The 16,565-nt window shown below is 32.5% G+C and overlaps 2 protein-coding genes across 2 annotated transcripts; one reads left to right on the forward strand and one right to left on the reverse strand.

Annotated features, from left to right (window-relative positions):
• Window positions 1–9,193: 9,193 nt before the first annotated feature.
• HELRODRAFT_168329 (hypothetical protein) lies at window positions 9,194–11,011 on the reverse strand (the record flags this gene model as incomplete). The annotated part of the gene is made up of 2 exons (XM_009014201.1): window positions 9,194–9,618; window positions 10,924–11,011. The coding sequence occupies 2 exons, from the start codon at window positions 11,009–11,011 to the stop codon at window positions 9,194–9,196; spliced, it is 513 nt and encodes a 170-aa protein (XP_009012449.1).
• A 970-nt stretch (window positions 11,012–11,981) lies between these two features.
• HELRODRAFT_73394 (hypothetical protein) lies at window positions 11,982–16,136 on the forward strand (the record flags this gene model as incomplete). Its single annotated transcript, XM_009014202.1, has 10 exons — window positions 11,982–12,203; window positions 12,371–12,541; window positions 13,142–13,195; window positions 13,289–13,486; window positions 13,627–13,734; window positions 13,796–13,897; window positions 14,615–14,798; window positions 15,431–15,498; window positions 15,722–15,900; window positions 16,082–16,136. 10 exons carry the CDS (start codon window positions 11,982–11,984, stop codon window positions 16,134–16,136), a joined length of 1,341 nt encoding a protein of 446 aa, XP_009012450.1.
• Window positions 16,137–16,565: the final 429 nt, after the last annotated feature.

The raw sequence follows: 16,565 nt of genomic DNA on the forward strand, positions 1-16,565 counted from the left end.
TTTTTTACTTCAATAAAAGCGTGAGAATGTTTCGTAGTAAGGTTCCAGTAACAATTGACACGTCATCTTAATCGTTTATTAATCTTCAATCAAAATGAAATATGCATTATTACCCTTCGAGTTTCATATCGTCTGCATCTAGCTAATTAATCAATCTAATGAGAACTAATCTTACAACAGTATGAACAAAATTACTTAATAATAATTAAATAACAATTTTAACTGCTTAATTATTAATAAAATTATGAACATAATTGCAAGATCAGAACAGTTGCACTACATGTCATTATACGGTGAACGCTATTATCACGTGACTGGGAATGGATTTTAATACTGAAGTTTATTATTTTATTATCATATTAGCTGTTGGTTTGACTTGACCATGTCCAGTTTGGTATCGTCAGAGGTAGCCAGCATGCATACTACCTGAATTAAAAGTTAAATTATGGATTAGAAATTGTGAATTATGAATTATTTTGAGTTAGAAATTATAAACCTTAAAATAAAGCAAAAACCAAATAAAAGCTAAAACCAAATAACAAAAAAACATTAAATTTTTGTAAATTAGAATACTCAGTAGAACCAAGTAGTAACTGAAAAACTCGTATAAAAGTTTAACCTAAATACACTATAATAACTACAGCTACGTCATGTGTCGTCATAAAAACAGAATGTAATGTGTGTGCGTACGTGCGTGTGTCCGATGCAACCATCAGCAACGAATTTGTCACATTAGAAACAAAGTAAAATAAACAAAAGCTGACTCAGATTCTGGTTTTCATAGCAATTTTAGTGAGAATTGCTAACCATTTTCATCATCACCAGAAGAAGAAGAAGAAGGAAAAGAAGAAGGAAAAGAAGAAGAAAAAGAAGAAAAAGAAGAAGAAAAATAAAAAATAAAGTAGGATTCTGATTCATTATCATCATCATCATCAGAATTATAATAATAAGAAGAATAAGAAATAAACTATGACTCCGATAAATTATCATCATCATCATCATCAAAATAGTAAGAAAAAGAAATAAGAAGAAAAAGAAGAAGAAGGAAAAGAAGAAGGAAAAGAAGAAGAAAAAGAATAAGAAAATAATGGGACATGTCAGCCACCGACAGCGACGAGTTAGTCCTGCCCACCGCTGCTTCGTTTGACGTATCAGTAGCGTTCGTGTATAACCCCACAACACCTCTAGCAAAGCCGACGCCGGATGCATTGCAGCACATCTCAGCCAGGCTTGCGTTCATTGCCACTGGAAGAACAACTATAGCGCGAGAGTAATCGTTTTACTGTTTATATCACGGTAATTATTGAACTTCCATAATCAACAGCTCTACAAGCTTTCGTATGCCACCATGAACATCTGACTGACTCGGCACGCAACACCATCATCTTCCGAAAGACAAAGGATCACTCTTGGTACAACATCATCTCCGGCATGTCGTGGTGTTAGGGAAAATATCATTTAAAATTTTATTAATTACCAATTGTAAAATAATATTGAGTGTAATTTACTCTGACTGTGTGTAATGTATTGTAATGTTTGGTTTGTGTAATGTATTGTAATGTTTGGTGTGTGTAATGTTTGGTGAGTGTAATGTTTGCTGTGTGTAATGTTTGGTGGGTGTAATGGTGGCATAAAACAAAAACACACAACAGTCAGTAAGTGGGAGTTATAAAGAAGTCACCTACCTGCCTACCTACAGTAAATTAACACTTGTGCCTTAGCCTACCTATGATAACAATTAGCTCACCTCAAATCTCACCTACTTATAATCAATTAACTCATCTTAGGACCTAACTTACCTATATTCAATTACACTCAAACTCATGGCGTCGCCAGTCCGGTAGAGAGGAAAAGTTTTAAGAAGGTAGAAGACAAACATGACAAACATGACAACAACACAAAACAAATGAATGTATTGTGGACGTGTATTGTAGAAATGCCTGCGTGCTGCTGTGTGTATGTATGTGTGTGTGTATGTGTGTGTATGTATGTATGTGTGTGTGTATGTATGTGTGTGTGTATTTATATGTGTGTGTATGTATGTGTGTGTGTATGAGTATATGTTGAACGTAAAAACTTTACCTTTATCTCTACAGTCATCCAGTAACCATCTGAGACGCATTGATCACCAGCCATCTTCTGAGACATGCCCGTAATTTGAAGGACACGCCTGCAAAAAAATATTTTTTTAATTCATAATGCAAATGAAAGTAAGTTATTTCATGCATGCGTGCCAAGTTATGCCAAAATTTCATTTGATTCACGTTATAAATGTAAAACCGAGTTGTGTTATATCGAAATTGTTATATTATCACCGTCAGTAATCTTGCTTTTGTTACTTTTATAACTGCTACTACTATTAGTATTAATAAAACTACTATTACTTCTACTACTACTATTACTACTACTACATTTACTAAAGTAAGTTTATCAGCGCGTTATAACACATAGCAAGAAAGGCCCATCCTATTTTTTAAAGTTGTACACGTTCGGCAAGCCAGTTTGATATGTATTGATTACTGCTTGTAGCCTACTACTAAAATACAACAACTATACCACTACTACCACCACTACTACCACTGTTACTACTATTAATGTTACTACTACTGTCGTTACTGCTGCTACTACTACTGCTGCAAAATTACTATTATTATTACTGCTAGAGCTTTAAAAAAAAATTATTAGCTAAATAATTAAATTTTTTTTTCAAGGATCCAGACAAAAATTTCTGTTTTTTATAAATTTATAAAATGAATAAGGATTTTTTTATTTCAAAAATTTAATGTTAGAACATAAATTTTCAAAATTGATTGACTTATTTAATTGATTATATAATAAAATTCTAAAATTTAAATTCAAATTTTAACACTTTCTAAAAATTTTAAACATCGTGGAAGTATATGATAAAATAAGAAATTACCACGTAAACGCTTTTATTCAAATTTATCAATTAATTTCAGTCATGGATGTTGTCGGATTGAAAATCCTAGCGACTAAAAAGACTCATAAATAAAACACCACGAAATAAGGAGTTGATTTGTGCGGGCTTTATAAGAAACTGCGATAACTATCCTGATAGGTATTCGGGCTGCTGATGAGTCCCCGGTAGGGATGAAACGTGTCCAGCCTATCCAAACGAATTCTATTCTTTTCTTCTCTCGCTCACTGCTCTTCTAGTTCAGTGTTCTCATCATCAAACACAACCGCAACAATGTCTTATCCATGATTTCAGTGCCTACGTGCCTCAGTGCATGGAAGTAGGACAATTAATGCCTACGTGGTAAATTGTGTTTTAAAATGCTTGCAAAAAATACAAAGAACCTGATTTCAATACATACTAGTTAATTTTCATATTAAAAAGCTTATGAAGTCTATTTTAATACCTATGCTACAAAAGCATGCAAGAATATGCGTTTGCTTTTCTGCCTACAATGTATACAAACTTTCTCTTTAAAAGCATACCGAAATTGCGATTTTAACCATCTAAAAGTTATTCAATGATAGATGACAGTTATTATTTTTAAAACATATTTTCAGTATTTCACTTTAAATCATAAATATTTTTATAATTCTAATAATTAACAGTTTCAATATCAATTCACTTTGAAACATATTTACGCTTTAACCCACTCTCACTTTTAATTATCTCGAATTTTGATTTCATCGAGACACTACTAATGTAAGATTTTGCCTTAATGGCGGGCATCAGGGCATTAATGTAATCAAAAATGTGATTAAACATGAAGAAGGGGAACGCCAATATTATAGTTGGTCCCCGGGCGTGCGTGCGTGTGTGTGTTTATGTGTGTCCCAACCAACCTCAGAAGAAATGTTCTCCAATGCCATCCAACCTAACGATGGAAATAATAATTTCTGAATTTAATATAACAAATAAAAAATAAATTCTGGATTTAATATTGAAAATGGAAAAATATTAATTAACAATTTCTAACATTTGAGACGCAGTCCCTCCCCCATTGACTCATGCAGCACCACCATCTTCCGAAGAGCAGAGAATTGGTTGTGTTCACTATCTGGTCTGACTCTTGCAACAACATCATCTCTCACAGATCAGATAGGGCAGGAAACATGGAGTGTTTTGAAGAAATATATTTTTCAAAGTGTTATTAACATTAAAATGTATGATGAAAATGAAAAATTAAATAATTGTGTGTAATGTTTTGTTTGATTGTGTTGTAATGTTGTGTTTGATTGTGTATAATGTTGTGTTTGACTGTGAGTAATGTTGTGTTTGATTGTGTTGTAATGTTTGCTGTGTGTAATGTTGTGTTTGCTGTGTTTAATGTTTGCTATGTGTTTGATTGTTTTGTTAGTGTGTGATGATGATGTGAAACAAAAACTAACACTTAACAATCAATAAATGAGAAGTAGCAAAAATAGAAGTCACCTACCTACCATAAATTAACGCTTAAGCCCTAGCTTACCTATAATGATTAGCCCATATCAAATCTCACCTACTTATGATCAATTAACTCATCTTAGGCCCTTACTTACCTACTTTCAATTAAACTCAACTTACTCTTGGCGTCAGTCCAGTGGAGAAGAAAAGTAGAAGAAAGTAGAAACAAACATGACAATAACACCGAACAAATGAATGTTAGGCAAGTTAGGGTGTGTAATGTTGTGTTTGATTGTGTTGTAATGTTGTGTTTGTTTGTGTGTATGGTATATGCATGTGGATTAATGAGTGGGCGAACGTAAAAAACAACTCTACCTCAGAAATGTTATCTGCAGCCCAGCGGATAACCATGACACATCACTGATTTGTCGAAAGTTACACCAGAGTCTGAATGAACTGAACACTCTGGAAACATTTTTCAATCAGCATATGGAGATTTTTTTTGCATTCATCTCTGCCAGTTAGTATGTTGATATGTTTAGTTTACTAATGTTTTTTTTAACGTATAAAAGACATAAAGATACAACTTCAAAGAAAACGTTAAGCTAATATTAAAATGCTTTAAAAGCTTTCCACCACAACGAAAATTATTATATCAAGACATTTAGCTTAACTAGGCTGCTTTAAATCGCTTTCTCTCGCGAGAGGTACCAGCCACAACGTAGCGTTTAATTAATTTAATTGTCATCGAAACAAAACAACGAAGTAATACCTTTTCTTGTTATTCATCTTTATTCATTAAAATGAAATAACGCAGATTGTTTTAAATTTCAACTTCTTCCAGCCAACTAACTTTCTGTAGCTTGTTTGTGGTGTAACAAACTTAAAATTTAACTTAGCGTATTAATTAACAAGTACAAGCACAAGTAAAAAAATATGACAATCCCTTTTCACATAACGTGTATATGTACAAGTTGGACATGCCAATGCCGACCAACCAGCCGGCCAACATACAAGACAATCCCTTTTCACAAAACGTGTAAATGTGCACGTTGCCATACCAACCAACAGCCGGCCAACATACACTTTATGTTTTAACTACTGCAATACAAGAAAATACTACTATCACTACTACCATTAATATCACTACTGCTACTGTTACTGCTGCCGCTACTACAGCTGCTACCACTACCTCTACTGCTTCCGATTGATTTGATTAGATTGATGCGTTCGAGAGCTGGTTTAATAGCATACACAAAAATCAAGTTAGACAAAATTTGTCTAACAATTTGTGGTTTGAACAATGCCAAACACGCTAACGCTCTTATATCATTCACTTGAATTGCGATAACTACTACTACCATTTTTAATAATAATTATAAGATTTCTGGTTCTATGGTTCATAGGTTAAAACATTAAACAACTTCAATCATAGATAAAGTAACAATTGAAAGTGAGTCCTAAGACAAAATAGATCTAACTAAACAACGAATCGAATTAATTTAAAAAACTCTCTTTCAACGAAGAAATTCTAAGAATCAATTGAAATTACTGAAATGGTTGTCAGATAAAGTCGCACATCTCCATACCTCAGCTATCAATCAAATGTCCCCATTCGAATTAGTGAGATTAGTGGCTCAATTTGGTAGACTGAATTTTTATTGTGGGCAGTTGATAAATTTAATAATAGACACAAGTTATTCAGTATAAATGACAACCATCATTCATCGTTATGTAATATAGTGTTTTTGGTTAATTTGTTACTGACAGCGCAACAACATCATCATCATCATCAACAACAACAAAATCATCATCAACAACGACAACAATAATACAAAAATACAACAAAGTGATTAAAATGTTGTTTTACAACAATACGACAACAGCAGCAACAGAAAAACACGATGATGATATCTAGCATCATTAATTATATTAAGAACCATGTTAATGATAATAATATGATCTATAAGGAAGCATCATTAAGTTAATATATAATAACTTTTTAACATAGATTTCTCAACTTAATTGATTTTAACTATTCAGTAATCAATCAATTAATCGATTAATTAATTGATTGATTGATTAATTGATTAACTAGTTATTTAATTAATTTAAATGTATGTTCATCATAAAATTAATTAATTAATTAATTATACTTCACAGGTGTCAGGATTTATTCCAACTCTACATAGCCAACTATGACGTCAATGATGACGCCGTAAAACTTTTGAAATGCATAAATAACAACAATAATAATAATTATTATTATATTATGTCAAATAATAATAATAATTATCAATAAATCAATAGGTGAAATGAAAGAAAATAAAAATAGAATTTCATTGTACAGTATAATAAAACCACAATGCTCATTATCTAGGATGAGTGCCCGAGGTAGTTTATTTAAAAATGGTTATTAGTTTCCCTTTCGCAATAAATGGCATTCGATGATTGCATAATAATAACAACAACAACAACAACAACAACAACAACAATAGTAATAATAATAATAATAATAATAATAATAATAATAATAATAATAATAATAATAATAATAATAATAATGGAAACTCTTTTATTTCAATCAAAGTCAATCTAATGAATGGAAGAAAATAGAATAATTAAAATATATACTAATGTAATAATATTCAATAAAACCACAATGCTCATTATCTATGACAAGTGGAAAACGGTAAAATATTCAAATTGGTTACGGATTGTTTCTATCGCAATAAATGGCATACGTCGATTTAATAACTGTATAAGTTAATTTGTTAATAAATGTAATCGGCCATGAATTTTTAATTAGAGACAAGTTTAAAACATTAAAAAAGCCAATTTTAAACTGTTTTTAAAGTCAGCCTTTATACACAATTTCAAGTTATTTTCGTATTTCGATTGTTTGTAATTTTTTGACTTTATCAGATTTGTTTCATGGCACACCGTTAATTCGATGACTTCAATCTTGTGGTCGCGCAAAATGGCGATGTCTGGACGAAGAGTGTCGAACAGTTGCGATATTGGCAGGACTCCTTACGAGACGATATCAGCGAATATCCGGTAGTCCGGCTGTCGACATGTCTTTAACCAACTGACGATTTCGGATAAAATTTTATTATGACGTTCAGTATATCTTGCTAACGCGACAACAGATCCACAGTTGGACACAACGTGTTTGTTAGTTTGTTGAGCGCCGCAAAGAGGACATAGGGAATCGTGGCTCTTTCCCCATCTGAGCAGATTGGCGTTGTTCGGCAATTGCTGTATAAGATATTTCCTGGCAAATTTGTAGAGAGTTTCTGAAACCAAATCTAATTGTTTTGACCAATGTGTTATTCGCGATAGTGATATTACCTCTGTTACTGATTTAACAATGGAACACTGGCTCTGAAGCGACACAACATGATTCCAGTTGGCAGTTATCTGATCTTCCTTTAAATGTTTTAACGAATGAGTTGTTGTGTCTGTATCTGATAATAAATTGTCCACCATTTTGTAGTCTATTGATGTTTCCCGCCAGAGACAGCGAATTTCTGAATTTCGGTTCGTTTTGAAGTAATTGCGGAGTTTTAATCTCATTTTTAACGCAGTATCCCTGAGTGAAACAATATTATGACCTGCTGTCTTCAATGGTAGCCCTAGAACCTCTGATACACAACCGCTAATTGGCATCGTTAGCCAATCTCTAACAGCCTCTGTCACCATGTTGTCCAAGTTATTTTTTATCCACGTCAGTGAAAGATTATAGCTTCTCAATTCAAATTTTAATTGTGACGGGATAAATCTTCTTAAGACCTGGAGTTTCATTTGAGTGGAAACCTTTAGATCCGTTGTCCTCTTTAACAGTCTTGTTAATTTGGAAACCATTTCTTCTTTGGCCTTTGTGTCCTTTAGTTCCGCATCGTATATTTTACCCAGGTATTTGAATCCATAGCCCAATTCAACGGGTGGAATGGGAATGTTGTCTATTGTCAACCTGGGCAAAAATTGGTCATATGAGCCATCTTTTTTCATCATACCGAACACACAACATTTGTCCACTCGCATCTGCATGTCTGACCATCGGCACCAAGCTAGATTCAGATCAATTAGCTTTTGAGCACTTTCCGAATTGTGTGCTATTATCGCTGTATCATCTGCAAACTGCAGCCATGATCTATCCCTCACATCTGACGTTGGTCCCCACAGGTAGCCGCATTGTTTAAATTCATCACCCTCCAAGATTTTCATCAACGGGTTAAAGCAAAGGTTAAACAACAACGGCGAACATGGATCACCCTGTAGCACTCCTTTTCTTACTTGCAACAACGGTGTGAGTTGATCATTAATTGATACTGATATTGCATAGCTCGAGTAGATTGACAAAATTAAATTTCGGAATAATTGAGGAACATGATGGTAGAGTAAAATGGAATTAATAAGCTGATGGTTTACCTCCCCAAACGCATTCCGAAGATCCAGTAGAGCAATAATTATCGAGCGTTGATATCTTTTTGCATCTTTCATTAGATGTGATAGCATCTGTGTGTGCTCTGCTAGGCCATCGAGCGTAGGGTAAAAACCTTTCTGTATATTTGTGCTGATAAAATTATTTTGTAGGAGGAAGTTGTGAAGACGATTTTTGATTTATGTAGAAAATATCTTGTATAGTACAGGCTGGAGAGTTATGGGGCGAAAGTTAGCCGGGTCATTTGCATCACCTTTTTTATGAATAAGAATCGTTAAGGCTTTTCGCCAACACAGCGGAATTGTTCCGGCATTCCAACATTTAACTATTAATTTATGAAGGTATGTGCGGAGAATTGGACATCTTTTTAGCGCAATAACCGAAATTTAGTCCAGCGGACAAGGTGTGGCTTTGGCCTTGCACCTTCGAACAATCGCAACGACTTCCTTATATGTCGGTTTATCGATGTCACCCTTAACTGACGGTTCCGGCAGGGGATGAATCCAATCTGGAAATTGGAATGAAGATCGAGCGTCGGCTATCAATCCATTGCGGAAAAAGGTTTCACCGTCGGCCACATTATATTGAGGAGCTACATTTGTTGATGATGAAAACGATGATTTGCAGGCCCTCCAGAAATTGTTGTTGAACTGGTTTGTACCCATTGCGGAGCACGTTTTCTTTGAGGATTTTAATCTCAATCTCTCTCGAATTAATTTACTCAGTTTTGAGATATGGGTGTTGAAAACGTTATTGCAGTTTTGAGCTTTTAGTTGTTTTAGCTCCTTTTTTTGTTGTTTGATTGTGCAGTCTGTTTTCAAATTGATTTAGTTTTTACAACGCCGTAGTTTGTTTTGAAGTAAGAGTAAATTATTTGTTTTTATTAATAATAATAATAATAATTATAATAATGGTACTGATGAGGATGTTGTTACCTTAAAGCAGTGTGTTGATTCACTCATATGATTATAAGGATGACGATTCAAAAGATGGCCTGGTGATGTTGTTTTCACATATATTCAGCACGCCTGTATAACTGTACATTTCAAGTGACCGCTATAATTAGGATTTTTTTTTGATCGATCCTTTATTCGTCCATCCGTTCATTTCTTCATCGTTTATCCATTCATTCGTTTGTTTATTTGTTCGTTCATTCATCCATCCATTCTTCTATCCATTGTCTGTTCGTTCATTCATCTATTCATTCATCTATCCGTTTATTCATTTTTTCATCCAGATCAAAAAGTGCACAACACAGAAAAAGATTTCTTAATTATGAACATATGGCCTGATGCTGAACGCTGCTATGATAATAATTATCTTTGGGGTTTTTTCCATAAATTTATTTAATAATATTATTATTATTACCAAGTTGATATACATGTGTGATAATTAATAATATTTAAATACATTATATATACAATTATAATTTATAATTTGATGTTAATTTATACTCTGATAGCATTCTTCACAAAGAAATTGAGTTAATCTGTTTATAAAACTTCTGTGTTTAAAATCAGAATACCATGCCAAAATTAAAGAAAAATTTGTCTTAAAATTAGAACTTTATCTCATTGTTTTGCTTCTTATTTAGTTTGGAAGTTAACGAGTTCGCTTGTAAACATTATGCACTGCAGGCACAATTGTCTTCTTACATCGTAATACAAAATATAAGCAAAAGGAAAACATTTAACTAAGACTGTTTGAAAAGAATCTACAACCAATTTTTTTAACTCAATTTGAAATAAGTTTATATAAATTTGTAAACGCAAAGGCAAATCTTTTATATAGCAATTTTGATTTTTTTGTGACATGCCATTGCCTACGTGCGTAATTGTTGTATGGTATGTAATGTTACAGTTTTTAAAACAAACAATGCTCGGCTTTGACGTTGAAAATTTACCACTCCTGATTTTAAATCAATAAGAATTTAGCTTCATGGTATGTTTTCTTTTTTTCTGTTTCTCGAACGTTATTTTTGAGTTCCTTTTGACGCTACGAAACAAATAAATACTGTTTTCAACTGAATGAACTGTGCGAATAAATTTAAGCAACCGATATTGTGTTTAATTTCGTTTATAATTCACATAAAAATTTTGAAATTTTTCCGGCTTACGACGGCCCAGCGTAGGTTCAATTGAAATTTCAATGCGCACCATGCCAAGCGGAGTGTGCAGCATGTATCGATATTTGTATGCATGCATCACGAACTATTGTTTTTTACTTCAGGACAGCAGCATTAATAGAAGGAGGCCACATACTCGCTTATTTGGAAAATAGGCGGCTTAGAGCAAGAAGTAATGATGACCTGAAATAAACGACTGAGTCCAGAAGAGAAAAAATAAGAAAAATTTTATGCACTTTAAGAAATTTGCAATCGATTAAAGGCACATAGGAACGATTCATAGAACGATTTTATTAACAACAATGTCAAACAAATTTCTTTCAATTCATTAAGCATATGAATTTGTTAAAAAGAAAATATAAAAGCTCATATATTGGCATAATACATTCTTAAACCACAAAGTGATGCAAAGTTTTGTTCTTGATAAAAGTAGCAACATTGTAATTTATCGTCTCAAAGTTCGTTCAAGTACCAGCCGACTTTTGCAATAAAACGTTGAGATGTTAAACTCAGTTCGAAGAACCAAGTGCATGCACGCTTGAGCAAATGTATGTAGCATAAACTTTAAAAATTATATGATGGTATCTGCATGTTATATGTTTACATATATGTTTTTACATATTCATATTTATTTCTTTATATAACACACATCGCATTTTCTGATATACATATCATATACCTGTATTGTATGTATCCAACCACCGATGAAAGAGTGCACGTGTATAGTGCACATGTGTGATTGATTCATTTTGTTTGTTTCTCTCCCTTGTTGTTTGTACCGGTTCGCATAATAATTTGGATATAATTTGTATTTTAGGCATCTGTAATCTATATATTTTTATGGTTTACTATATTTTAAAACGATAAGGATAATTATCTTTAATGGTTTTCATTTATAGTATTTATTATTGTCAAATTTTTCATAACATTGCAAACTTAGGATAACCAATAACAAATCAGATCGCCATAAATTTTCATCACTTAATATTCGAACAAAACAGAATTATCTTCAACGTATTTTTGTAATACAAATTGCAATTGTATTGAGAATGTCACACATCATTAAAAGTGTAAATCTTGGTTCAAACTTGTTCAAATCTTCGAGGATCATCATCTTATCAGCCGCTCATTCATCAACGTCCACACAAAAACCGGAAAACGAGAAAAAGTTCAAGCTGTTGATAGTCGGAGGTGGCACTGGCGGGTCTGCCATCGCTGGCACCTTCGCGAAGATGCTCAACAAAGATATCGGGGTCATTGAACCGAGTGCCGTACGTCTGCTTGTTATTAACATTATTAAACTGTTCTAGATTGTTAAAAAGCAAAATTTTTTTATTTCTTTATTTTTCCAATTTTTTTTAAATTAAACAAACGAAGTAACTTTTAATTAAACCCATCTAACAAATAATTTTTTTTCTTATAATTTTCTTGATTGTAGGATCATTATTATCAATCCATGTTCACTCTAGTTGGAGGAGGTTTAAAAACATTTGACCAAACATCTCGTCACACCAAAGATATTCTAAACAATTATTGTTCTTGGATTCAAGATAAGGCGGTTACATTTGACCCTTCCAACAATCTTGTAATCACTAAGAAAGGTGATAAGGTAACACATCCATGCTATTATTTTGCGTCTGTTTTTGTCTTCTTTTGATGCTAGTCATTTCGTTGTTTAGCTGTTTTTTCTAACCAAAACATGTTGTTGCTATCTGCTACAACATTTTTTAATACTCAATATAAACAAAAAATTTTCGCTTTAACATTCTTACGTTTGCAAAAACGCTCGTTTAGTTTAGTTTAGTTTGAAAGAAGGTCAAGTGTTAAGAATGTATATATATATATATTCATTAATTGTTACATGATGCTATTGAGTATTCAAAATATTTAATTTTAAAGCGCTTTATTTTCTTATAGAAAAATTAGTGTGAATTAAAATATTTTATTTTTAAAATTAAAAAAAAGATTTTTAAATGGCCAAAATACTTATTTTTTAGGCCAATAACACTTTTGATTTTTTATAGTCCAGTGCATATTTGAACATAACTAAAATAAAATTCGATGTTTGTGGTTTTATGAAATTTAAATCTCTTAAGTTATATAGTTAAGTACTTATATGTACAACTACAGTATCAATACAACCGATTGTTAATGTTTACACTATTACATTTTTAATATTCATATATAATAAAGAAAATTTACTCAACAGATTAAATATGACTTCTTGCTGCTAGCCTTGGGACTGCAGCTCAACTACGACGCTGTTAGTGTTTTTATGCCTTGGAAAATGTGAATCGTTATACTCGTGTTTTGAAACGTTTAATAAAATAAAAGTATCATTCCAATGAAATTTTAGGTAAAAGGTTTGCAAGAGGCCATAGACGGCGATGCAAACGTTTGTTCAATATATTCTCCAAAATATGTTCAGAAAGTCTTGCCTGCAGTGAAAAGTTTGAAAGAAGGTGTTGCACTTTATACTTTTCCAAGCACTCCTGTCAAGTGCGCTGGAGCCGCTCAGAAAATCTGCTACCTGTCCGAAGAAAGATTATTCAAGGTTATTTCAACTTTCAGCACTTTATCTCCTGCTGTTACGCTTCCTTGTTGAAATTAAAATAAATGTGATTGTTTAAACTTTCATTGCTACTATCGATGTTTGTAACGTTATTCATTTTTTGCTTTTATTTTAATTTGCAGAACAGTTTGAGAGATAAAGTTATCTTCAAATACTACACAGCACTGCCAGTAATTTTTCCTGTGCCAAGATATGCGGAGGCGTTAGACAAGTATGCTGAAGGAAGGTTGGTCATTGGAAATCTTAATTCATGTTTTAAACATGTAAGTAGTTTAACAATAAAACAGGCAGATAGATGTTAAGAAGAACAGAAATTTGGTTGAAGTTAGAGGAGACAAAAAAGAGGCAGTCTTCAAAATCGTAGGAGAAGAAGATAAATATGAAGTCGTCAAGGTTATTTAACTTAATTTCATTCATATTTATAGCATTTTGTGCAAATTATTAAATATAAAACTTGCTGTGAATTTCTCTATTCATTTCATAGGTTGAAAGTTGTACAGCACATTTACTATAATCAATGGTTTGCTGAAGAGTTTCCACTCTTTATAATAATATTTGTTATAAATATGCATATGCATAAATATGCGTTTTTACGGATCTAAGAAAGATTTATTACAGACTCGAATTGCATGGGCACTTAACAATGTTTGCATTCTTTTATAGTGATGGAGGGCAAACAGAAATTTTTTTTGATGCACACTTCTGCCTGTAATATATGACCATCTTTACAAATATTGTTGCTTGCGATTGTTTAGGTGCTTAATATCTAATTTATTATACGTGCTTATGCTATTAATAAGTAAAGCTAGACATTTTCATTAGGATTGTATTGGTGAATAACCTGAAAGAGCAGTTTATTTATATTTACGTGCAAGTAACATTCAGTTATGTATTAGTCACCGATATGGCATTGCATTATAATTTATTAGTTAAACTTTTGAAGCTTTTTATCCAATCAGTAATCAAGACCATTCTTAGATTTCAACATTAGAAGTTATTATTTTGCTATTAGTAATTAAAAAAAATGTAATCTAATAGATTAAATCTTTGATAATCATCATTTTATCTGCCGCACATTAAACATAATTTGTAATATTTCAATGTCACCAGTATTCCTTACTGCACGTAGCTCCACCCATGTCTACACCCTCCGAACTCTGGAACACGCCACTGGTTGATCAGGCTAATTTCGTTAGCGTCAATCCCGACACACTTCAGCATACTAAGTACAAAAACGTGTTCGCTCTTGGTGACTGCACAAGCGCTCCAACGTCGAAAACTGCCGCTGCTTGTGGTCAGCATTTTATCTCAAATGTTCCATTTTTATTTCATAATGTCAGCGTTGTTTATGAATTTTCTGAATCGTAGACAAGTATTTGATATCTATGCATCTGGTTTTTAACATTTAATATTTTATACGTTTTATATATATTCTTTTGTCAACATTTGAACTTTGTGTCAATTGCCTTTTAGGCTGTTACGTTCACGTTGATCTCATGTTGCTTTTTAACAATGAACATTTTTTTATTCTTTATGATGCAGCTCCATCAAATTAAGAGCTGCTTACAAGTTATTCTATATTTATAATAATTATACCGTCATGCCACAAAGGCAGTTCTACTTGCAAAAAAAGACGCACATGCAGATTATGTATGCACACGCAAGCACTGCATCATACGGACGGGTATGGTCTCTCAAGTTTGGGACTATTGGAACCATGCCATCGCGCGCGGAATAATAGTATAAGTTGACCTATCTGTGACGCACACACATTTAATAAATTGTTTCTATTTCTACTCGCACACAAACAAAGAACGGAATCTTTGGTAAAAATTTAAACAATGAAATAAAATAACAGTTTTACCAAAATAATTGTGATCCATTGAATGAACTACACCTATTTTAAATGTACATCACGATTTTTAGCTTCACAAATAGGTGTGGTGAGCAAAAACCTGAAAGCCGCTATAATGGGACAAGAACTGAAAGGAAAGGTGAACTGTTTATTTGATTTGTAACTCAATATTCACCGGTTTCAAACAATTTTTCATAAACTCTACTGACCAATAAAATATTTTTTATAATTTTTTATTAATGGGGCGCTTTATGGCAAGACTAATTTCAATAACAAAACTGTTGTGGCAAAATATGCTCTTGTTTTGTTTCTTTGAAGAAGCATGTGCCTAAAAATAATCGATTGCCCTTGCTTGCTTGCAGTACGATGGATACACTTCGTGTCCGCTAACCGTAAGTAGCAGTAAAGTCATTTTGGCTGAATTTGGATATGATGGAAAAATCTTAGAAACCTTTCCATTTGACCAGCGCGTGCCAAGGTATTCCATGTTCTTGTTAAAAGTTCACCTCATGCCTATCATCTACTGGAAACTCATGGTCAAGTAAGTCTCGTTCATTTTGTGACGACTAAAAACATAAATTTACGCTAAGAAGTTTCAAGTGGATTAGTATTGATTGATAATAATTATTAATTAATTTCAACAATTTGTGTTTATTGAACACGTGCTAACATAATATAATTAACATAATTTTTCAAATGGTTTGCTAAACTATAATTTTCAGAGGAATGTGGCATGGACCCAGTTTCTTCAGGAAGTTGTGGAGATTTGGATTGTAAAAAGAGAAATTATCTTACATGTTAAAACTGGAGAACTTTTGTATGTGCTTACATAACATATCTGAAATGAATCTTCATTACCGTTGATGTAATATATATATTGTCGGAAATTTGTCTGAATGTGTGAGTTAATAAATCCTGTGGCCCCACTTTGGGCGCCAATTGTCGGAAATTTGAACTGAAAGTGTGGATAAATCCTGTGGAAATTTTGCTCGCGTGTGTGGTGTCTGTCTGTGCGAAAGAGAGGTAATCTCTCTTAAACAAAAAAAAATAAAAAAAAACAAAAATTATTGTCGGACCATAAAAAAATTCCCTGAGAAAGATAGAGAAAAAGATTACCTCTCTTTCAGTTCAAATTTCCGACAATATATATATATATATATATATATATATATATATATATATATATATATATATATATATATATTT

This window comes from Helobdella robusta (genome assembly GCF_000326865.2).
Source record: "Helobdella robusta unplaced genomic scaffold HELROscaffold_13, whole genome shotgun sequence".
NCBI lineage: Eukaryota > Metazoa > Annelida > Clitellata > Rhynchobdellida > Glossiphoniidae > Helobdella > Helobdella robusta.